Genomic DNA, 24,118 nt, shown 5'->3' with positions numbered 1-24,118 from the left:
TGAATGGTTGATGGAAAGTGGGATTACATTTACACTTGAATATATAAGGTACTTAAGAATTTATACGTGTGAAAAATGACAATGATTTTAAAGAATATTTTGCCAAATCAATGTTGGCAAATAAACTTTGGCAACACATTTTAGAAAGGTGATTTATATGCTACATGTAAATGAAAGGCAAACAAATACAATTGATTTAAGTTTAATTACATTAATATAATTTACGCCACACCCACATGGTCATAGCCACATGGCAATTTCACAGTTATAACTAAAAAAACTATTTAGAACAGTCCTTTTCTCCCCACTATTTGCATAATTTCCATTAACAGACCTAGAAGCCTAATACAAGTATGCGTATCTTTTCTGGATTATAACAATCTATACATTGTACTTCAACATTGTAACTTGAAAAACAAACCCTGCTGTGTTTTTATGCTTTAGTCAACACTAACGAGTTCGGGTTTTGAAGACTTTCTGGGGGGGGAGGGGGGCAAAGCAAAGTCCAGCCCAGACCAAGACCTACAGGCCCGACACATTCCTCTTTGTCGCAGCTGGCAATGCGCCCAATGCATCCGTGCTTTTAGACCTTAAAAATCCACACCATCCCTACCCTCCCTAGCTGTTAAAGAGCAGAACAGCGATGTGAAGAATTCGAAACAAAAATAAAAGCTGCATTTTTAGAAGGTCATTTTGCGCTCTAGAGTTTCCACTTGCTTGTGAGTTTGGAAACGCCATACTCCTAAATGTAGCTTCCATACTTATGTCCCGAGACCCTACTCAAAAAGACAGCAAACGTTCTCCAGCTTTCTTAGCCTACCTTTGGTTCCTCGTTTCCCAGGCCATGAAAAGGAGACTGCGTTCCTTCCTATAATGTTTTTCTTTCTGTTACCAAACTTCCTTGAAAACCAAACCAAACCAAACCAAACAACCTTGAACTGTGTCTCTACCACTATTTTCCAAAGGACATTTCCTGATGAATACCGGCAGGAAAACTCAAGATTTATTTTCTTCCAAAAAAAGGTGAGGAGAAAATGTGAATATTGCTATTTTGCCCTCTTTCTTCTACTAAGCCTCTAAATAAAACTTGAGCTAAGAGTTGAAGGTACATCACCTTTACTGTTTTGGTTTTTCTTTTGTTTCGATAACAAACCTCCATGTCATTCTTAACACTCCCTATTTTTCTCACATCCTGTTATTTTACATGCAAATTACCATACAGCAATGTAGCGTCAACACGCTGCTTCTGTTCCTAGGCCTTCCACATAAGTTACCCACCACAAAATATCTCCTATAGCCATTTTTAATAGTCCCTTATCTGACAGTAGCCACAGGTTCTCCATTATAAAACTTTCTTCAGTTTGTCAAGAGTGCTTAGAGATAAACACATCAATAATTTAAAGCTAACTGGTGAAGGAGCTATGCAGAATTGTTCCCTTTCATTTTCCATTAATCCAAAATATACATATGTACATACACATAAAAATTCACATTGCCTGCAGAAATAAGCTGCAGATACAATCTCATACGCACATTTAGAAATTCACATTTTAACAGCAAACTTACATACAGATATAAGGAAATACAGTTTTACACTCCTAAATTACATAGCAAGCTGAAATAGATAATGTTTTATTATTTTTCATAGATTTACTCTCTTAGGAGACAGGACCCTCAAGCTATGTTTATAGCAATTATCAGTCAGTGTAGGATTATTTTTACTGACAAATTATTTGACTTGCTGACTCTATACAAAAAGCGATATAAACATACTATTTATGAAACACAAAATAATTAGAGATAACAAATGGAAACATGATACAAAATATTAGATATTATTTGTATCACTTTGACCAAAGAACTCTTAGCCTGGATATTCTTTTCTGATATGAAGGAAAAGTCACATCTATATAATAACATTCTTAGCTACAGAAAAAGAGGAATGAATTGGGTGAGGGCAGAGGAGACCTGGTGACACGGTTGAAATACCTAAGTGCACTGTTGTACATTTGTATGCAGTTTAGCGGTGTCTTATCAGCTGAATTAATTTCTTCTGCATTGGTACATTTACCAATAAGCGATCTGGACTACAAAATACAAACAGAGAACTGTTTTCATATGTACTCCTTGGTACATTTATTAAAAATAAACACTTGCAGATATCACATTGAGTAGCTGTCAAAATACTCAGTTTGTAAGAACTTGAAGGCAAGAAACTGGTCAAATGAATAAAGATCAGAAACGATCACAAGAAACTCATAGCTGCCTAAGAGTTGTAAAGATTAGAAATTGAGGGGTTGCTAAATTCAACTGCAGCAGCTAGGGAGGCTGCGGAGGCACGGGTTCGATCCCTGGGCCCAGCACAGTGTGTTAAAGGATCTGGCGTGGGCCGTAGCTGTGGCTCAGATTCAATCCTTGGGCTGGGAACCACACATGCCGTAGTGGTGGCCATTGGGAAAAAAAAAAAAAAAAAGAAAGAAATTTAGCACTCAGTAAATGTATCAAAAACATTTTTCATTTGCTCACTCAACTCAGAGACTCACTCACCAAAGCTAAATTACACATCTATTCATACTAAATATGTACAATTGGCTAAACATAAATATGACAAGTATTTATGAAAAACTACCACGTAAATGGTTACGACTTTGACACTGATCTGTGTACTGGTCTACAGTCCTAGAGTTACCCCAGTACAGTTGACTTCTGTGATCTCATCAGTTTCTTGACACACTCAGTGAAAGCTGTCACACAGAAACTCTAAGTCCCAGCAAGTGTCAGGCCCATCGTCCGCTGGAGGCAAAGCTTCTGCTGAATGAGAAGTTGACTTCAGAGTTCTTGTATTTTCCCCAAGCACCAAAGGGCACTACTACTGCAGTAGTGTTATCTTCAGTACCATACTGGATTGCCTGCAAGGTATGGCAGGAAGGAAGAGGAGATCAGTGGAAATCAAAGTCTGCACAAAAAGGAATCAGTCTTCCTCAGGAAGGTCAAACTGGTTGAACACACAGTCACTTCTCAGTTATTTCTCAGTGGCTTGTGATTCTTTCACCACCTTATCAATGCCCAGTTTTTTAGACTGCGGATAGAATAACTGATGACCCCAAACAACTACATTAACTCTTGGCCTCTGTAACAGTTTGGGCCAGAGATACACCAGTGGACTAAGGTACAAGATACGTAGCTCCTGAAGAAGAAAATACACGTAAAGCATTCAGCATAGCAATTCCGCAATTTAGCTTAAAGAAATAATAACCTAAGGAAATGGATGTATAGAAAGATACAGAACAATAAGGAAGTTGGCTATGGTCCATACGAAATGGAAAGTTGGCATAAACTAAACTTCCTCCAGTAGAATTGTAAATCAACTTTAGGAACCAATGCAAAGAGTAAATGATAGAGTCAGTGTTACCAAGTGCTTAACAGTCAATGTATTTCAAAAGATTTCATGGCCTGAGGTCAAAACTCCGAAGGAAAGGATTTAAAAAAAAAAAAAAAAAAAGGCCCTAAAAGGACAAATAAATAAATAAATTGTTTAAAAATATGTGATGGAGTTCCTGTCATGGCTCAATGCTTAACGGATCTGACTAGGAACCATGAGGTTGCAGGTTTGATCCCTGGCCTCGCTCAGTGGGTTAAGGATGATGCGGCGTTGCTGTGAGCTGTGGTGTAGGTCACAGATGTGGCTTGGATCCTGAGTTGCTGTGGCGGTGGTGTAGGCCAGCAGCTACAGCTCCGATGAGACCCCTAGTCTGGGAACCTCCATATGCCACGGGAGCGGCCCTAGAAAAGGCAAAAAGACCAATAAATAAATAAATAAAAATAAAAAATATGTGATATAAAAAGCCTCAAAGAATAAAAAAGTTTTACCACACATTGAAAGACCAAACACACATATATATATTTGCATTATTAGACAATATACTTAATATACAGAAAGTTCTTACAGTAACTTATAGACAAACATGTCTCTAAGATAACAGAAAAAAGAGCTATGCATAGACAAGAAATATACATGGCTAATAAATCTGTGTGAACGGTTAGGTCCACTAACAAAGAAAAAGATGCAAATATAAAACACTAATGTGGCTCAGCAATGAACCTGACTAGCATCCATGAGGATGCAGGTTTGATCCCTGGTTTCACTCAGTTGCTGCTCTGATTCAACCCCTCGCCGGGGAACCTCCATATGCTGTGGCTGGTGTGGCCCTAAAAAGACTGGAAAAAAAAAAGAAGAAAGAAAAAAAGAAATTAGGAAAGAAGTAGTCACACATGGAACTGGGCTGTTTCCTTAATCCTGTGAGCATGCACTGTAACCAAGTGAATAATTCATGCTTAGCCATTTGTTTTCAAGCAAATAATGTTTTTTAAATAAGGTCTTATATGGTAATTCCAAGTATTAGCCCTTAAAAAAGTTTGGACCAAATTTGGTTCCCCATTTACAAATGTAAAAATTGGGCGATGCAAAAAGAGCTGTATGAATTAAAGGGTGCCTCTAACCATCAGTGATGTTATAACTTAAGAGAGCTCCCTATCCCACAGAGCATTAACACATGGAAATTTTACCTTTTTTTTTTTTTTTTTTTTTACTGGATATTATCCAGCTTCCAAATTTTAGCTCTGGCTGACACACCACTCATCCATGTATCTTTTTTGTATTTGTTTGTCTTCACACGCCCATTTTTATAAACTAGAAGTTGACTATGCTATAGTGTTTCTATATTGGGTACTTTTGTGGAGCAGTCTAGTTTCAAACGGTCCAGTGGCTAAACCAATGGACCATCTGTCTGGGTTTGAAGCCCAGTTGGGCAACAGGACAGTTTTGTGATCGTAAATAAGTTATTTAATGTCTCAGCCTCTGTGCTTCTGCTCTTCTCCCCTGTGAAGGAGGAATAATTCTAGCTCCAGCCTTGGCGAGTTATTGTGATGCTTACGTGAGTTAAATAGATATGAGTAGAAGAGTGCCTGACACATAGTCAGTGACGTTAGTATTTACTATGGTCATAATTTACCAGTGCAGTTACTATCATCTCAAGAAGACGTGTACAAAGGCCAAAAAATGAATATAGCTCATTTCCTTGACATGCTAATTTTACTTAATGACTTGGGAGAATTGAAAAAAAAAATTTTTAATTGGAACTAACATGGAGTCAAGTGTAAAAAAGGTATTCATTGTAATACTGCAGCTAAAACCCAAGATTTCCTTTTTTTTTTGCCTACACCAAGGCCACAGCAGTGTGGGATCTGAGCCACGTCTGCAACCTACACCACAGCTCGTGGCAACACCAGATCCTTAACCCACTGAGTGAGGCCAGGGATCAAATCCACATTCTCATGGATACTAGTTGGGTTTGTTAACTGCTGAGCCACAGTGGGAACTCCTAAAACCCAAGATTTCAAAGAAACCTCCGGCCAGTGGTAGCCCATCTAGGCTGCACCGAGACTCGCAGCCGACTCTGGCCTTCTCTCCTCCCCCACTTCGGACGGACTTTTCTAGCAGAAGCTCTGCTGTGTCACCTGTTCAGTCACTGCACGGGCTGCTTCACTGGGGTCGTGGCACTGGTTGACAAAGTCACAAATCTCTTGACTGTTCACCATGAAGTTAATTCCATCTGTGGTGAGGACCAGGAAGCTGTCATCAGCGTGATGTAGCTGCAATCAGAGCCAAATACATAGCATTATAAGCTAGATTCAGCTTGGAGTTCCCGTTGTGGTGCAGAGGAAACAAGTCCGACTAGGAACCACGAGGTTGCAGGTTCAATCCCTGGCCTCATTCAGTGGGTTAGTGATCCAGTGTTGCCGTGAGCTGTGGTGTAGCTCGAGGACGTGGCTGGGATCTGGTGTTGCTGTGGCTGTGGTGTAGGCCGGCAGCTGTAGCTCCGATTCGACCCCTAGCCTGGGAACCTCCATGTGCCTCGGATGCAGTCCTAAAAAGACAAAAGACAAAAAATAGAATAAAATAAACTAGACGCAGCTTTAGAATAATCTTTATAATTCAAAGATTTTATCTGCTTGCTTTGTGGTCATCTGTGTTTCAGAGATTGTAGGCGAACACAGTGAAAATGGAAGGCCTGTATTTAGGGCCAAAATAGCAATATGTAGCATCAAAAACCATGGAGGACAAAGCTACCATTTACTACTAACAACAGAGAGGAAGAAGCCAGATAGCCAAATGCTGATGGGATAGCTGAGAGCGCGATCTCTGGAGCCAGGCTTTCAGGATGTGAAACCTGCCTCTGTTTTTCAGCTGGGCAAACAGAGCTGAGTTCTACACGCTCTAGATTTGCTTTCTCTGTAAAATGGAGTCGGAGTAGCTATTTTGAACAGAGCCTGGCACATAGCAGACCCTACAGAAGTATTTGATAGACAAAATGAATATAAATGGGATAGCTACAAAATTATTCAATTAATTAACCATCTTTGCTGCCATTATTGGGAGGCTACACTATAAAATGCCAGGCACTAGAGCAGGCCGGGGGCACACAGGTGAAGTGTCAGGGTACCATAATGGTTAGGAGCAAGCGGAAGATGTCACAGAAGGAGAAGTAGGTAGAAAAGGGAAGTCAGGATCCGCTTCCCCGTAATGGTGGCGCTGGATGATCAGGTGCAGGTGAGGAAGGGCAGTAGAGCCACTGCCCTTTGTTTCCAGACAAATTCCACAGCTCAGTGGAACAAAACCAACACTTACGCCAGGAAAGTAGTTTCTTACTTTATCTCAAGAGTTTATCTTTCCATTAGTTACTCTTTCTGGGGTGGGGGCCACACCCATGGCATGCAGAAGTTCCCAGGCCAGGGATCAAAGCCACGTCACAGCAGTGCCCCGAGCCGCTGCAGTGACAGTAACAGATCCTTAACCCACTAAGCCACATGGGAACTCCTAATTACTTTTTTAAAAAAAAATCATGTTGGCTTCAGTTGAGGCTTCTGGGAAAGCCTGCAGCTGGAGACAACCATGCATTCATTCCTCGCCTGTGCACAAGTGTTTGCAAGCCCTTCCTTACCTTAATCCTTCTTGTTTCGGGTTCTGCTATCACACCACTGGTTTTAAGATCCAAATCTCCAAGACTCCTGGTCATCGCAAGCCTGCCATTCACGTGAGGCTGCCCCAAACTATTCCAAGCTACAAAACCTCCACATTTCTTGATCCTGCTCAAGAAAAAGTTTCCAAACTATCATGTGATACTTAGAAAACCAACGTGGTTAAACTTAAGCATGAAATCAGTTTAAAGTGCAAGATTTCATTTCTATCTCGAACTACATAAATACCACCCTCTTAGAAAGACTGTTCAGTTGAAGTGGTACCTTTCTTTTTCATCTTTTCTTTCCGGAGTATGGTCAGTGGTCAGCTTCATGGGTTTTCCTTTTCTACACAAAATAGCTCGGCTGTCCCCAACACTGGCTACAACCAGTTCAATGCCGTCTCTCAACAGGGCTACTGTTGCAGTAGTCCCAGAATTCAGAAGGGTTGCTGCAAACATTATGAGAAAGAGTACAGTCAGTGACAGTCAAATGATTGGCAATGGAATTATTATTACAAAATAAAATACAGGCATGTCAAACTAATGCTGAAATGCATCATTCTAATTTAACTAGAGCTATGCAAATAAAATGCAAATGAACTATGTAAGTAAGAGCATGCAGAGAAAGAAGTACTTAACTCAGTAACAAGGCTCCATGCAAACAGAAAAAGTTGATAACTAATCCCTGGCTGGGAACTCTATATGCCTCGGGAAAGCAAAAAAGGAAAAAAAAAAAGAAAAAATTGCTAACTTAATTTGGTAAAAAAAATGCACCACTGTCTTCAAATGGCTTCCACTTATATAGTCAAGTTCAGTTTATTATTATGACACTTTTGTGTGTATACCACGTGTCACAAATAAGAGTATTACAGTTAATTAGACTGATTAACATGGCAGCATGCTCTAGCTCTGCAGAGCCCATTCAGGAAAGCCCACTTTTCTGTAATCTATGAGCTTAGGTTTTCTCTTCCATTTCTCATCCCCATCCTATGACAGTATCACCCGTTAACGGGATAAGCAGGCTATGCCAAGTGCACACCACTGGCTCTTCGAGTGCTATATTTTATCTTCTTTCCTTCTACAACTGTTTTAATTTTACGAACGCTCAAAAATGGAATTCCCGTTGTTGCTCAGGGGTTAATGAACCCAACTAGTATATAGTTCGATCCCTGGCCTCACTCAGTGGGTCAAGGATCTGGCATTGTTGTGAGCTGTGGTGTAGGTCGCAGATGTGGCTGGGATCTGGCATGGCTGTGGCTGTGGCTATGGTATAGGCCCGGGGCTACAGCTCCGATTAGACCCCTAGCCTGGGAACCTCCATATGCCGTGGGTGTGGCCTTTAAAAAAATTTAAAAAGTTCAACAAAAAATCCTAAAATGATTCAAGGTTCACATTCTTTTCTTATTTATCTTTGTCCTCCCCAGAAATGAAACAAAGTTACAGCCATCATTACATTAGCAGAACATGTGCAAGGCAGAGGAGGAAATTCATTCCAGTTTCCCATAAGCCGGGTTACAGGTCACACTTCTGGTCCAGGCAGGATCTAATACCATCAGTCTGTACCCAAAGGCAGGACAGCACTGCCTGTTCCTATGGTCACGCCCTGGGCCCAGAGCATTCCAAGAATAATTTCCTCTGACCAATAACAAAATTATATGTTGCTTGGCTTGAAGTCGCCACTACTTCCTCCATCCAAAGTGCATTCTTCCTGGAGTTCCCTTCATGGCTCAGTGGTTAACAAATCTGACTAGGAACCATGAGGTTTCGGGTTCAATCCCTGGCCTTGCTCAGTGGGTTAAGGCTCCGACGTTGCCGTGAGCTGTGGTGTAAGTCGCAGACGTGGATTGGATCCCACATTGCTGTGGCTGTGGTACAACAACAGCTTCGATTAGACCCCTAGCCTGGGAACCTCCATATGCCATGGGTGTGGCCCTAGAAAAGACAAAAAAAAACCCAAAACAAAGTACATTCTTCTTCTTTTGTAGGTTTATACTAACAGTGTCTGCCCTAAGTTCTTTACTACTTCCTAAAATTTTTAAGGGTGCATTGAGCCTTGTCCAAGTGAGAATACTGGAAATTATGGGCTAAAAAGTAAAGGAAATTCAAGAAATTGAAAAAGATAACATTTAAAGCAGGTATTGTCTTTAGTAACATGGTTAATTCTTTATAGCATCTAAGTAAAATACTCAGGTGATCATCTAAAGATGATTTTGATTACAAAAGCAGATTTACGAAAAACGAAGTATGCTATTAATTTGACTGATAGAGGCTCAGTCTTTCTGAATTTTTTAATACTTTTAAAATATATTTTTATTTTTAAAATGTTTAAAAATTTTTTTTATTTTGGCCTCGCTCACAGCATGAGAAGTTCCAAGGCTAGGGATCAAACCCGAGCCACAGCAGTGACGATGCTGGATCTTTAACCACTAGGCCACAAGGGAACGCCCCAATTTTTTTTTTTTTTAAGAGAATTTTAAAAACAGCAGTAATGCATTTTGGCAAGATCTATATGCATACATTTTCCAATCAGTATATTGAAATGCCTGCTTTAATCAAATAAGTAAAATGGAAAGGAAAAAAGGAATAAACCTCGCTTAATCTTTTATATCCATGCTGAATTTATTGAGAAAGAGCGTCTGTAGTTGCACTAGCTTCCCACTCATCTCTTGATTTTGGAACTGTTGTGTCAAAGGAACGTTATCTTGGCAATGCTAAATTTTTTCATTGTACAACACAGATGTTTTAGTACATCAGTGAAGTTTATATTACAAATGTCGGCCTGAACTCCCGAAAACCCTATACAAAGCAATCTTTGCAGTTTAACCACTGTAATCCTTTCAAATGATTAGAAGAGGCAGGCAAGCAAACACGGGCTTTTGCCCAGATGCTGCCTGTCCAGGGAGTTGAGTATCCCCCTCCCTTGTTTAAACTGTCAGGGGCAGCTTTTTACAAAGTGGGTTTTAATTGGCGACATCAGAAGAGTTAACATTTCATAAGTGAAAACTTCAAGTTTAGCTCCTCAGGATTGTAATTCACAGCTCTGCCACGTAAGAATTTAAAAGAGCTTGAGTTTTTAACCAACCCAACCTCACAGTTCCAAAATCCCAGGATTTATGGGAAAGTTTTTAAAACCGTTAGCTCTGGTTTGCTAAGCATCTAACAATATAAGTATTAAATCAGCATTTATTTGCATTTAACATGGAAGTAAAAATTCTCACTTTTTTCCCTAACAACAAAACTATAAAACTAAGACATCTTTCAATAAGTTCTGAACACTCACTGGACATTTTCTACTGCAAGTCATCTCAACTAATGGGACAAAGAGGATGTGGGAACCTTCCAGTAGTCCAGGCTAGGAACCGCTGGACTGCATCACCTGGGACAAAATTAAGCAGATCTCTCTTGCCACTGAAGCCCAGCATATAGTGTCCACGGGCTCCAGGTCTAGAGCTGCTGACCCGGCACTGTTCTCTGCCACAAATAACACGCACAGAGGCAAATAGGAAATTCACCCAGGAATTGTGCTCAAACGTTACAGACCTGCAACACAAGGGAAGGTAGAGAAAGAGCTGCAAAATAAGGCCAAGGGTTTTTATTCTGGTGAGAATTTCACTAGCAATTGTACCATATTCCAGGAGATGCCAAATCAATGATTCTAAAACTCAGTTTGCCCACGTTGATGGTATTTTGTAGCTGAGTCTACGTTCTCGTCATGGAGTAACACTTAGTTGTGTGGCTTCCAAAGGCAGGAAAACTGATATACAAGTGCATGTGCACTAAGACCCATATGTGGTGACACAGGCACACATCTACATACTCACACATACTCACACTCACTTAAATAGTCAGTCTTGAAGAGTAAATCAGTACCTTTACTGAGTTGGAAAAAAATGCACTGTCAATTCGTTTGGCATCCATATCAGAATTGTCCCACTAACCAAAGGGAAAATTCATGGGTAGAACACTAAATAATTTGTATCTGACAAAGTATATTAAAAAGAATGCAAACTACAATATACCACCAAATTACTGGGACTTACATATAAATCAAGAAGGAATTAAAGCACCTCCTTTACCAGATAACAAGGAATGTCTTATTTGTTAATGGTGCTTAATGCAGGATTTTAGTATCTAGAAGGCTTTTTTTTTTTTTTTTTTGAGTAGAATGACTAAATCAATTGCCTAAATAAAGGCTAGTAAGACTTGAGGTCTAACCAATATTTACAATTTCACGTAATTCATCAAATGGGAATTTCTGCAGCTCTCTCTTTCCCCCAGTGTTGCAGGTTGACATATCAAAAGAAAAACCATCAAGATTTTGAATGGCAACATAAAGAGTAAAAGCTGTACTTTTCAAAGTTAAAACACCCCCCCATAATTATTCAACTGTGTAAACAATAATATGTATAAACCAATACAGTTTCAGTATTTATTAAAACGGTTGTTCTAGACAGAAATGAAAGAGAAACACTAAATCAAATTCATGAGTTAAAGCAGTGACAGCCCAATAAGAACATCTCTTCAGTACCGTTTCTATTGTTTTGCTTTTGGCTGCCTCCAGCCTGAGAAGGGAAATCAAAAACATTGCATTTCTCACACTGGTTATCTTGTACTTTAATTCTTCCATAAAGAGATCAAGTAATATGAAGAGCATGGAAGTTTCCAATGAGACTCACAAGGCTGCCACCACCGTCTCCCACTCTGAACGTCAGAGTAAGTCTTCTCTTTTTGATCCATTTGTCTCTTGGGGAGCTTTGTTGCTTTCAAATCTTAAGCAATCTAGAAACACTTTGAAGAGTTTATAGGATATATGGGATATCATCTAAGTTTTCTACCATCTGGTTTAAGTGACCATTTGTTCGTCAACCATAGACTCAAGGGATATCATTTGACCTTACTGTCTGGTTTCATTAACTGTAAAAACAGACATGACTGGTCTATAATGAATATGAAATATTTAAAGATGATGAAATTAGCTACTCGTAAATGATGGTCCGTTCAAAAATGCGTCTACAACAAATCAATAAAAACAGCCAGCAATTTCTTATGGCCATTTCTTGTTAAGTGGCATTCTCATTTTATCATCCTCAAACTACCCCCCATTTTCAACTGAAGCAGTAAATACTTTAAATGCTTATGAAATAATTTGAAGTATTTTATACAGATATGACAGCTTTGACCAAAGTCTTAAAAAGATGAGAGTTTTATTTTCCCCTTATTATTTCCACTTTCTCTTAAGAAAGCTGATATACACGGGGCACTTCTCCCTACCTGAAATTCCACCATTAGTGATTCATTCCTATGGCTTCACCAATCTCTGTTCAGGTTTCCTTACTCAAAACTCAAAACCCCAGAAGTGAAAACTCATACATTATATGAATAATTTGGTTACATCAGCTATTGGATAATCAAGGAATAAGTAATAACTTTGGTAAGAAAGAATAGCCAATGGAGATCAGTTTCATGCAAATAATGATGGAGTACCTTCCAGATTCTCTGCAGGATGCTGAACACTAGAGATTTAAAAATGAATAAGCCATGGTCCCTACCCTCAAACTTCTCACAGGAAGGGTTCGAGGAGGGCAAATGGAGCTGAAGCTAAAAGAAAGGGGGAAAGAAATTGGAGAGGGCCAACTACACTTACTTCACAATCATGCTTAACTGGCACTGATCCTACTCATAGCTATGCCAAAAAGAATATTATCTACCCTTACGATACTGACACTGCTCCAGTTCTTACTAAAAACTGAAAAAAAAATTGTTTAATTTAAATAGTGACTTTGAAACAAACCTGCAGCGTTTTTTTTTTTTTAATCCACAAATTGAGAAGTTAAACATAGACAGCATTCTATTTTTAGTGGCTTTAATAGATTTGGTAAAATAGGCCCCAAATATCAATCTTTGCCATCTTTGAAAGCCTTGGCAACTTATTAAGAAAGTTTATAGTTGTTCTCAGATGGAGTTCCTATTGTGGCTCGGCTGTTAGAGAACCCGACTAGCATCCATGAGGACGAGGGTTCGATCCCTGGCCTCGCTCAGTGGGTTAAAGATCCCAAGTTGCCGTGAGCTGTGGTGTAGGTCGCAGAAGTGGCTTGGATCTGGGGCGGCTGTGGCTGTGGCACAGGCCTGTGGCTACAGCTCCGATTCAACCCCTAGCCTGGGAGCTTCCACATGCCGCAAGTGCGGCCCTAAAAAGACAAAAAAAAAGTTGTTCTCAGAATACCTACTTTAAAAAAACCACACAGACTAAATGATCTATAAGAATACATACAAAATAAGCTTTAAGAACAACGTCATAAAAGACCCTCTCTCTTTTAGTTGCTCACTAAGCGTCATTCTGTCATGCCCTGTTATAGCTGCAAGCAAACAGCCATTGAATGAAAAATAAATTCTAGCGTATCCTACGAAAGTTCTGAGATCACTGACTCTTTGAAGTATATGACAGAGGAGCTAAGTTGAATAAACACATTTTCATGTCATTTTTAGAAATGAAGCACATGACTTCTTTGCACAACTGACTGGTATCTTTACAAAGTTTCTTTTAAGGTAGACAAGTAAATTCTCTCCCTGTAATTTATTATTTAATAAATGAAAGGCGTCCTCGCACATCTTTAGACGAAATTTATCGCTGCCTTAAGCATCTTCGCCAATTAGATCCTTTTCAAAAAGGCTGACTCTGCTTATAAAGGGGTAGTGTTTTTTTGACGGTTGGCCACGTTCCCATGATAAACTTGAATCTGAAAACCTTGCCCAGTAAGCTCTACCTGTTTACAGAACAGCTGGGGCATACCACCTGCGCTACAGCCGATCAACTGCATGGCGTGAGATACGGCCAACCTGGCTATGGATGAAATAAGAGCATACCAATATTCAGCTATAAAACGCTAAGAAAATGCTTTAATGTATTCTTCGCCTTCGTATGTTTTACTCATTAAGAACAGAATCTTCTGTTAAGAATTACCTTCTCTCAACCCTTATTTTCCTAAGGTAAGAGGCCAGATGGAAGGGGAAAAGTCCAAAGGAATGAGGAAGAGAAAATGAGCCTGAAAAATGTACAATGAAAAAATAAATCCCTGAACAAAAGAATGGACTCCAACGCTTTTCAGAGAAGTATGGTGATGAAAAGGTTCTTGAAAAAGAGGAGAAAAAATCTCTGATGCTGGCAAATAGGCCATCCTACAGTCATCTTCTCTTATACGTAATCATTAAATATGCCCATGAGAGAGGCCTCAGTGGGTGCCAGGAAAATCCCAGGCCTGTTTCTGAAGCTAACCTTTTATTTCTGAGTTTCAGTTCCTTATCTGTAAAGAGGAGAATTTCGTTCCCTGGCACTGAAATAAGCACTGAAAATTATAAAAATAACACTGCTGTGGTCCACTTTGATCTCCTTTAAACAAAAGGATGAAGCAGACACAGATTTATGTTACTGCACAATTCATTTTCAAATCTGTTAAGAGGCCTACAGGAATATATTTAAATGGTTGCTACAGAAGTTTCCCATCTTAACTTTAATGAGCAATAAATTGGGAGGCCAGCTAGCTAGAAACCATTAGCTACATTTTCCTGAAATGGTTTGGATAAATTTATTCAAAATCCAAAACATTTTATTTTCAAAATTTAAGGACGTAGAGTAAACAAATTCTGAAACTCAGCTGACGTGTCCTTGTGGTTAAAAAAAAAGCTGCAAGACCAAGCTTTTTTAAGAAGTGGAAGAAAAAATATCTTCCTTCTAATTTTACACAGTAGTGCATATTAGCCACTGTCCTTTCCTACCAAGGACCAATTAGCAATTTTCTTCTTGTCTCTCTGGCAATCACTCCCTGGCTAACCGAGATTACCCTGTAGTGTATTTCAGTACTTGCTCATGGGATTCCTCTTAAAAAAAAAAAAAAAAACCAAAACAATAACCCCTCTCATAGTATGGACCTCTTGTCCATAAAATGAGCGATCAAACAGATCAAAAATTTTTAAATCTTTTTAAAATTGAAATGTTAACATCAGAACCATTTTGGAGCTTCAATTTCTAAAACAATCTCCAAGATACTTTATTTAAAAGTGAGGTACTACCATTCGTTTGGATTCTAAACGGCATTTAAAGTGATTATTTTTTAAAAATCATTTTCAACATAAGCATCCTTACAAATACACGGACATTGAAATTCCCACCCCTAAAAGGCTTAAACTGTTTCCTTTGCACCCCAAATTCCCCAGGACCCTAAGGAATGACACTGTTTTACTTACCATCAGCAGACAGGTGGGCGTGCCTTGCAAAGGCTTTATCTATTTCTAGAAAAGCCAAGGTCAACACAGTCTCCAAGTCCTGCTCCTTAGGAAGCAAATCCCTTTGTGGAGAGGAAAGGAGAATCATAAAAAACCATTTTACACTTGATCTTAGCCAAAAGGCCGAGAAGCGATAATAAAAAACCATTTTACAATCTATTTCTTGCCTTCCTCTTGGTCCCTCCAGTTAGCAGTCAGTCCACACAAAGGACCTCCTCTGAGACTTGCCCCTCAGATGTTTAAAACCCACATATTACCCAGTCAGATTGAGAAAGAATAAGGCACAGAGACAAGCCTTTAAAAAACAATAAAAGCTCAAGTCTCCATTCTTAAGAAAAATGAATCCTGGAGTTCCCATCGTGGCGCAGAGGCAACAATCCACCTAGGAACCATGAGGTTGTGGGTTCCCTCCCTGGCCTTGCTCAGTGGGTTAAGGATCCGGCGTTGCCCTGAGCTGTGAGTCGCAGACACGCTCGGATCTGGCGTGGCTGTGGCTGTGGCTGTGGTGTCGGTCAGCAGCTACAGCTCTGATTAGACCCCTAGCCTGGGAACCTCCATATGCCATGGGAGCGGCCCTAGAGAAGACAAAAAAAAAAAAAGAAAACTTTCTGAAATGGTAATAATCAGTAATAAATGGCATGCTTGAGCTTCTGCAAACTACTAAGATAACTATGGTAACTGCGAACATCCTGGCCAAGAGATGAAAATTTCAACAGGAAGCCTAAGGCCAACTGCAAAGAGGGCAGGTCACTGTTCATTGTACCTACAGGATGCACTGCTCCATGTGGGTGTGACAGAAATCGGCAGCGGCGGGCCCGCCGTGGCCGTCATACACGGCAAAGTACAGGATCTGGTCCGTGAGCTGAGCGAAGTCAAAGCGGTCTTCGTTCTCTTTGCGTTTGCCGATCTGCGAGGCGCCGCCCACGTTCGCCAGGCTGACTTTGGGAATCGGCTTGCCGTACTTGATGCTGGGCGGCAGCATAATTGGCTCGTCTATGCGGTTATCCCAGAAGCCAAAATTATCCCAGGTGGCCGGCCGGCCGCTACCATCGGGATCAAACCGTGAACACCTGGGCTCCGACGTGGAGCCGGGGCACGTGGGTGTCACCCCCCACCTGCCGTCCTGCAACAGGCGGCCGCTGAGCAGCGCTCTGCTTCTCACTTGGGTCCCGCCGCGTCTAACCAAAGTAATTAAGGCGGCTGTGGACATAACTCCAGCGGGCTCAGGAATGAGGAAAAAGGTCAGTGGAACAACGGGCTGTCTTCCAGAAAACTGATGCAACTGAGTGGAAAGAGACGGAGAGAGAAACTCCCATCAGTAATTTCAAATCTAAATTTGATATTACATCATCAAATATCAACAAGAATGAAGTCTGGTAAAGATGGCACCTAACAGCCTACTTCTAAAAAGAGTGGATCAAAAATGGATGGATTCAGTGCTTACATTCTAACCAAAAATCGCCCAGGTGCCCATATATAGAACAAGGGCTTCTGCAACTTTGACCTGCAATCACCTGGGGAGCTTGTTAACATGTAGATTCAGATGCAGACCAGCTCCCTGGTGATGGCAGGCCCAGACTTTTGAGTAGTGAGACTATAGAAAACAGAGGTAAATAAAGTCTTCCCTTCATCGACTCCATTGCTCTAAAGAAAGGGTGGGCAGATATTAGCCAGAACAAAGTCTCCTAGGAGAGTTAAAAAGAAAAAAAAAAACTAGTTAATGGAATATTTCTGATAATTTTGTACTCAAAGAGGGCCCATGTCCTGGCAAAGATACAACCTAAGATCTAAGCTGTTTGCTTTAAGATATGTCAGCTTACTAAACTTGACATATTCTGAAACTCTGGTTTATGTAAACCGGCTCAGGCAAACACTCCCAGATATGCAAGGATAAACCACTTGTGACAGGTGGGACCTCAGGGACTGGGTGGAAGGACATTTATGACAAGCAGCCCTTATGAATGAGCTGCTGATCTATGCATTTACATTAACAGTTGCAGTTCGTCTGAAAGCCTCCCCTGGGTGTTGGCAGGGGAACTTCTGCAACCGTGCAGGAAGGGCTGTATTTCTGGCAGTTTGCTATACAGATAAGGTTCATCTCCACAGGACTTTGTTCTATCACTTTATGAATTAAAAACCATCCTGGGAGTTCCTATCACAGCTCAGAGGTAACAAATCTGACTAGTATCCATAAGGACACGGGTTGATCCCTGGTCTTGCTCAATGGGTTAAGGATCTGGCATTGCCATGAGCTATGGTGTAGGTCACAGACATGCTCGGATCCCGCGTTACTGTGGCTGTTGTGTGGGCAGGTAACTGCAGCTCCAAATGGACCCCTAGACTGGAAACCTTTCCATGTGCCAAGGCTACAGCCCTAAAATGCAAAAAAAAAAAGGAAAAAAACCATCTCGAAGATGGTAAATCTGACAATGCTGGTGGAGGGTGTGCAGGTGTTATGCTAAATTCAACACTTGAATTACGTATGAATTATTTCACAATAAAAAATGAACTTAAAAAAATGTGCCTCTGAGAGCTCTCTTGTGGCTCAGCAGGTTAAGGAGCTGGCATTGTAACTGTAGCAGCTTGGGTCACTGCTGTGGCTCAGTTTCCATCCCTGCCTTGGGAACTTTCACATGCAGCGGGTGCAGCCGAAAAAGAAAAAAAAAAAAAAAGAATCTCCCCAAAGGGCACAAACATACACACATAAAGAGCCCAGCTTAGGAGTTCCCGTCGTGGCGCAGTGGTTAACCAATCCGACTAGGAACCATGAGGTTGCGGGTTCGGTCCCTGCCCTTGCTCAGTGGGTTAACGATCCGGCGTTGCCGTGAACTGTGGTGTAGGTTGCAGACGTGGCTCGGATCCCGCGTTGCTGTGGCTCTGGCGTAGGCCGGTGGCTACAGCTCCGATTCAACCCCTAGCTTGGGAACCTCCATATGCCGCGGCAGCGGCCCAAGAAATAGCAACAACAACAAAAAAAGACAAAAAGACAAAAAAGAGCCCAGCTTGAGTGCATCTGTAAGAAAATGCATTACAGACATCAGTCGCTTTCAAGTAAGTTTTTGGACATCAGACGAGCTATGGTGTAGGAAAAGCCATCGCTCCTTTCAGTAAATAAAGCAGTATTAAAATTTGAGAACACCCTTAGATACCTAAGCAATGGAAGACGTCTGAGGCCTGTCTTCTCAAAATTTAGAATGAAGATGGCCTCCCAAACAATTAATGGATCACAAAAGACTTAGGAGGTCATTCCTTCTTGGATACATATCTTTTAGACAACATGTATTAAAGACTGAAACTTGAGAGTTTCCAGCGTGGCTCAGCCCTTAACGAACCCCGCTAGGATCCCTGAGGACGAGGGTTTGATCCCTGGCCTCTCTCAGTGGGTTAAGGATCTGGGGTTGCCCTGAGCTGTGGTGTAGGTCACAGACTTGGCTCAGGTCTGGTGTTGCTGTGGCTGTGGCATAGACTGGCAGTTACAGCTTTGATTGGAGCCTACCCTGGGAACTTCCACGTGCTGTATGTAGGTGCAGCCCTAAAAGACCAAAAAAAATAAAAAGACTGAAATTCTCTTTTTCTATGACAATCCTGGGGGCAGGGAAGACATAGCAGCTCTGGTTACCAAATATCAAAGGGAAGCAACATATTCCATTCAAAAAAAAAAAAAAGTGGTAACGACTTCAATTTGAAAGTCACATTTTATTCAAAAACAAAAACTGTCATAGAAGGGTGACCTTGTGGAGAACTTTGACAATATAATACAATCTAGCAAGTAAGAGAACACGTATTAATTACCGATGGAGATAATTCGCAAAGCAGCTTTATACCACATAGAAAAAAATAAAACTTTAAATATGTTTATCAGACAACAGTCACATTTGAAGAGTGCACCAGAAATTAGGAAAGTAGTTGGCTTCTTTTGGCTTCAATCCGAAAGCATGTATACCATATTCAGCCTTGGGCCATTTTCTTATCAGGCTAAGCAAGAGTTGTAGAATTACAAACAAATAAATATTGAGTAAAGTTTTTCTGCAGCTCTTCTACAATACTTTTTTCCCTATCTTCCAAAAGTAAAATAAATAAAATGAAACAGCTGCATTTCTGTCATGGAACATATATCCACTGGAGACATTATTTAAGACTGTTTAAGAGGAGTTGGAGTGCGCGCAGTGGTTAACGAATCCGACTAGGAACCATGAGGTGGCGGGTTCGATCCCTGGCCTTGCTCAGTGGGTTAAGGATCCGGCGTTGCCCTGAGCTGTGGCGTAGGTTTCAGACGCAACTTGGATTCCATGTTGCTGTGGCTGTGGTGTAGGCTGGTGGCTACAGCTCCGATTAAACCCCTAGCCTGGGAACCTCCATATGCCGTGAGAGGCAGCCCTAGAAAAGGCAAAAAGACAAAAAAAAAAAAAAGAATGTTTAGAGGAGTTTAAGTTTGCAAAACCTGAAATCAGTACCCAGCTGGGCCTCTTTCCTCATTCATTATCTGCATAATCATCTCAGAAAGTAAGCAGAATGGTTACAGGGAAACATTTACTTTAAGGCTATTGGCATAGGTAGGTAACCCAGTTAGACAGGGAGCCTGCAAAGCTAGGTCAGCATCATTTATGCAAGCAGGGGAGTGTCTAAAAATGTGGTTCCATCTCCTCTGTCAAATGCAATGTCACTAAATCATACTAATTTCCATATTCCCGAGGAAAACAATTCAAAGAGGACCTGTGTTCCCAAGCTAAATAACAACTTTGAATTAAAACCTGCGCATCAAGAAAAGTTTCCTTCAGAGCTTCAAACTATGAATCAGCCACCATAGGCCCCCAGCTTTCCAGATGCCCATGGAAATAACTAGGCACTGACTAGAAGGTGGAAATTATACTGCGGGAGAAAAAACAAAAGCCTTCAAAGAAAAAAGAAAGAAAGGAAGAAAGAAAGAAGAGTGTTCTTTGCAACAAATAGAGAACAAACTAACAAACACTTAAGAAATATTACATGTCAGTTCAGCAATTAAAAATTGGCACGCATTTTTGCCATTCTGCAAATCAAAAAAAAACAAGAAAAAAAACGTTATTCAGGAACCCTGTGTATCAATCTCTCAATCAGATACCGAGACTGGTTTATTTTCATTTTTCACATATTTATTCAATCTTTCAAAGTAATCCCAAAGGGTCAAAGGTGGAAGTAATTCTGCTTGAAAACCATTTGGAAACACACAAATGTCAGAGCAAAAGTTAAATAAACAAAGAGGCCAAGAACATATGCTTCACAGCACATTCTACTAGGAAAAATAAAATTTTAAAACTAAGCTAAGCAAGAAAATAAATAACTTTATTGGAATCCTAGCTACTTAGCAGATTATTTACATAAGCAACCTAGGAGTTCCCGCTGTGGAGAAATGGGATGGTGGCGACCTGGGAGCTCTGGGTTGCAGGTTTGATTGCCGATCCCTCGTTGCCACAGCTGTGGCTTAGGTTGTGACTGTGGCTCAGAACTGATTGATCCCTGGCCCCGGGACTCCATATGCCTTGGGACGGAAAAAAAAAAAAAATATATATATATATATATATATATGTATATTTATGCAATGGTAGTACACTGACGGTCATATTCCATAGGTAAAAAAATTGACAATTTTTCACCTTGCCCAAACCGTTTTCCAAATTCCTCAGTCAAAACAAAATGTGTGGCTCAGAATTTACTTTACTCACATGATTTTTTTTTTGGCTTTTTGGCTTTTTGCTTTTTCTTGAGCCACTCCTGTGGCATATGGAGGTTCCCAGGCTAGGGGTCCAATCAGAGCTGTAGCCACCAGCCCACGCCACAGCAACAGCAACAGCAACGGAGAATGTGAGCCGAGTCTGCGAACTACACCACAGCTCATGGCAACGCTGGATCCTTAACCCACTGAGCAAGGCCAGGGATCGAACCCGCAACCTCATGGTTCCCAGTCAGATTCGTTAACCAATGCGCCATGACGGGAAATCCATGTGATTTTTTTTTTTAAATGTGTGAGTGCCTATATGCTACATACTCTCAATATATACATGCTGAAAATACTTCCCTTTGTCGTCATTTTAACATCCATCTGTCTGACCAGGCCTGCATCTTCCTCCTCCTCAGTGCTTTGGTTAATGATACGCTAAAGTTCTGACACAGAATGAGGACTACTGAACAAAGCTGACCCCTGATTGAAATAATGACCAACATGGGATTCTCAGCAAAGAGGGTTAAATGCAATACATTGTGAGTCTACGTAAGCGCACTGGTGAAAAGCCACATTCTGAGAGTAGGAACTCTCAGGTGAAGAGCATTGGGAAGGGAAAAAAAATACGTTTGGTTTGTAGCAAACTTTGAAGTATACCCTTGATGTAAAAATAAAACTGGGGGGAGGGAGTCGTGCAGAAAAGCCATATATGTATCTACAAGATATCTATGCCAACTTTATAATCCCACAATGCTTTCAACAACACAGAGCTGTCCAAATGTATTTTTGGACAAGGGAGGCACTCATGGTTTCTGGCAGGAGGCACTTGGGATCTGAGTTAAACTGCCCTTGACTGTTGAAATCAGGTCAAAAGGACAGCTTACTGCCATCATGTTAAGCACATGCCAAAATTATCCAAGAGTTATGAAGACCAGTACTACTGAAAACTGCTTACATCTATCCCTTGAGCAAAAACATTTTAGGAAGTGTTCATATCTGTCCATTATAAAGTGCCACTCAGGTATCTTTACATCAGTAACTTCCACAATGAAAACACAAGCAGTTTTAATATTCTGAAAATATTTCCTAACGACACTATAAAAAAATAACAAATGCACCCGGATAAATTCAAACGCTCTGGAAATCTCCCAAATGCACTTCAGGAAGTGTGGACTCCACTATCCTCTTTGTTAGCAAGAGGAAGAGATATACTAGTCTACAGCAGGTGGAAAAAAAAAGGATCCCAGATGAATCCCCTTAGGTTTGTTGTGGATGTATGTTTAGATGTGGGAATAGAGAAAGGCACAGGGGAGCAGTGAAAAATATTCATTAATTCTAATTCCACAAATATCTTTTAAAACATTTCAGTAAAGGTGGCTCCAACTCACAGACCACACTCCAAACCATCATTTAAGAAGAATTTTCCTGTACATTCTACACTACATCACCGGCACCTCCCTCCTCTTCTCTAAGAGTCCAGTCAAGGGCGGTGCCTACCTTGGTGGTCTGTAGAAAGTGACTAAGGCGGAAAAAAAAAAAAAATCAGCGAGAACGCACTACCGAACAATTATAACCGAGATCTTTTATACGCAATGGTACATTTATTTTTCTCCTAGACTACGACACCATAGCTGTTTTTCAAAACCATTATCATCTGTCACCTTAGTTGCTCACTCCGAAACCACCGACAGCCTCCTCCTTCCTCCCCCGCCCCGGAGGAGGGTGCCGAGGACTGAAGGGGCCTTGCTGCACATTCCCAGTCTGAAGCCCAGAAAAGCCAGTGGAGCCTCAGAGACTCCAAATCCCTTGGCTGCTGCAACCCGGAGTCTCGTCTTTGTCACGCCCTGTGAAATCTCTACCGAAAACGGCTGCCAAGAGACAACAGCCACGAGGCCTTGAGATTACAGTGCTCTTCTGGCAAAGCAAACCACACGTCCTCAGATCGACACCAACCAGGGCTCTGCATCCTTCTCTATTCTGATCCCCGAAAAGCTCACCTTTGGACAGGTGGCGATCCTGGGCGCGGCTCGCGGGCTCTGACAGATGAGTGGCCAGGGCAATACGCGCAGGAAGCACCGCGTCCGGACCGCGCGGCGCTGCAGGCGGCTGGGGTACCCCCGCCCCCGCCCCGCACCTTCCGCCGCGCGGTCTCGCCTGCCAACCACCCGCTCCGCGTACAGATTCCGGCTGTCGCCACGTCGCCCTCAGCCCTGCCGCGGCAGCAGCGACGACGCGGAGCTCGAGCCCCGCGGCATCCTCGCGCCCGGGGTTTGTTGCTGGGCGACTCTGGGCCGCGCTAAAGGGAAACACGAGCAGGCAGGTGCTGTCTTCTCGCGTCCGTCGTCCCTTCCGAGGTCTCTTCCTCCTTCCGACCCAGCCCACCACATTCGCTCCGCAGGCGCCTCCAGCCTGCGGTCAAGTTCAGGCCGAGCGCAGAGTCTGTGCAGGAAAGGCCTGCAGCCCGAGGCTCAGCCAGGGTGAGGCTGAGCCCCGCCCCGACACGCTGCTCCAGACCTCGAAAGGGAAAAAAGCGGCGCACAGAGCACCCAGGCTGACCGCCGGGCTCGGACGGGTTCCTCTCCCCTCCCTGGGGAACCCTCCTCCGTTTACTCTCCATTCCGCGGATCAAGAGCGGTGGGATGCGACCCCGCCTGTAAATAACACTATAAACGGTTAACAAATAAATGAAGGACACGCTCCAGGCTCTTACCTCGTGATGGTAATGTCCCTGGGAAATTTTTAATGAGCTAAAGGATGGCTGGAGATGGGCTTTCCGTCAATATGACTGCCTTCTCCGTTGTTTCCAACCTCTGGAGCAAGCAGTTAGAACAGCCACTGACTGGCTCCTCAGCTGGAAAACCTCGAGAATTTTTCGCCGGTTTTGGGCTAGTTGGAGGGGGGAAAAGGCTGTTCCTGCTTTCTGACCGCCGCTCTGGCCAATCCGCGTTTGGCAAGGCGGGGCGCCCGCCCTCGGTCTCAACCAATCACCGATTCCGATGGGACCGAGCCTCCCCGCGAGTGCCGTTTGACTTGGCTGCCTTTCAGCCCCTCACGGTAGAGCGACGGAGACTTGGACCAGTAGCTGCCGAGGGAAGATATCCGCCCTCCCGAAGGCGTCGGTGCG

The 24,118-nt window shown here is 42.0% G+C and overlaps 1 protein-coding gene across 2 annotated transcripts; it reads right to left on the bottom strand.

The window, feature by feature from the left end:
- Positions 1 to 186: 186 nt before the first annotated feature.
- On the bottom strand, positions 187 to 23,859 carry PPM1K (protein phosphatase, Mg2+/Mn2+ dependent 1K). 2 transcript variants are annotated; one of them, XM_047798503.1, is made up of 7 exons: positions 23,705 to 23,859; positions 16,067 to 16,581; positions 15,261 to 15,361; positions 7,303 to 7,468; positions 7,002 to 7,146; positions 5,518 to 5,652; positions 187 to 2,909 (listed from the first exon to the last, which is right to left on the bottom strand). In XM_047798503.1, exons 2-7 carry the CDS (start codon positions 16,507 to 16,509, stop codon positions 2,778 to 2,780), a joined length of 1,122 nt encoding a protein of 373 aa, XP_047654459.1. In that variant the 5' UTR covers positions 16,510 to 16,581; positions 23,705 to 23,859; the 3' UTR covers positions 187 to 2,777. The 2 variants fall into 2 exon arrangements, with proteins under 2 accessions (XP_047654459.1, XP_047654460.1); XM_047798504.1 differs by lacking the exon at positions 23,705 to 23,859 and adding an exon at positions 22,992 to 23,138.
- Between the last annotated feature and the right edge of the window lie 259 nt (positions 23,860 to 24,118).

The sequence above is a fragment of the Phacochoerus africanus genome, chromosome 10, assembly GCF_016906955.1.
Source record: "Phacochoerus africanus isolate WHEZ1 chromosome 10, ROS_Pafr_v1, whole genome shotgun sequence".
NCBI classification, from domain to species: domain Eukaryota; kingdom Metazoa; phylum Chordata; class Mammalia; order Artiodactyla; family Suidae; genus Phacochoerus; species Phacochoerus africanus.
The sequence above is the reverse complement of the archived record's forward strand: the minus strand, read 5'-3'. Positions and strand labels throughout refer to the sequence as shown.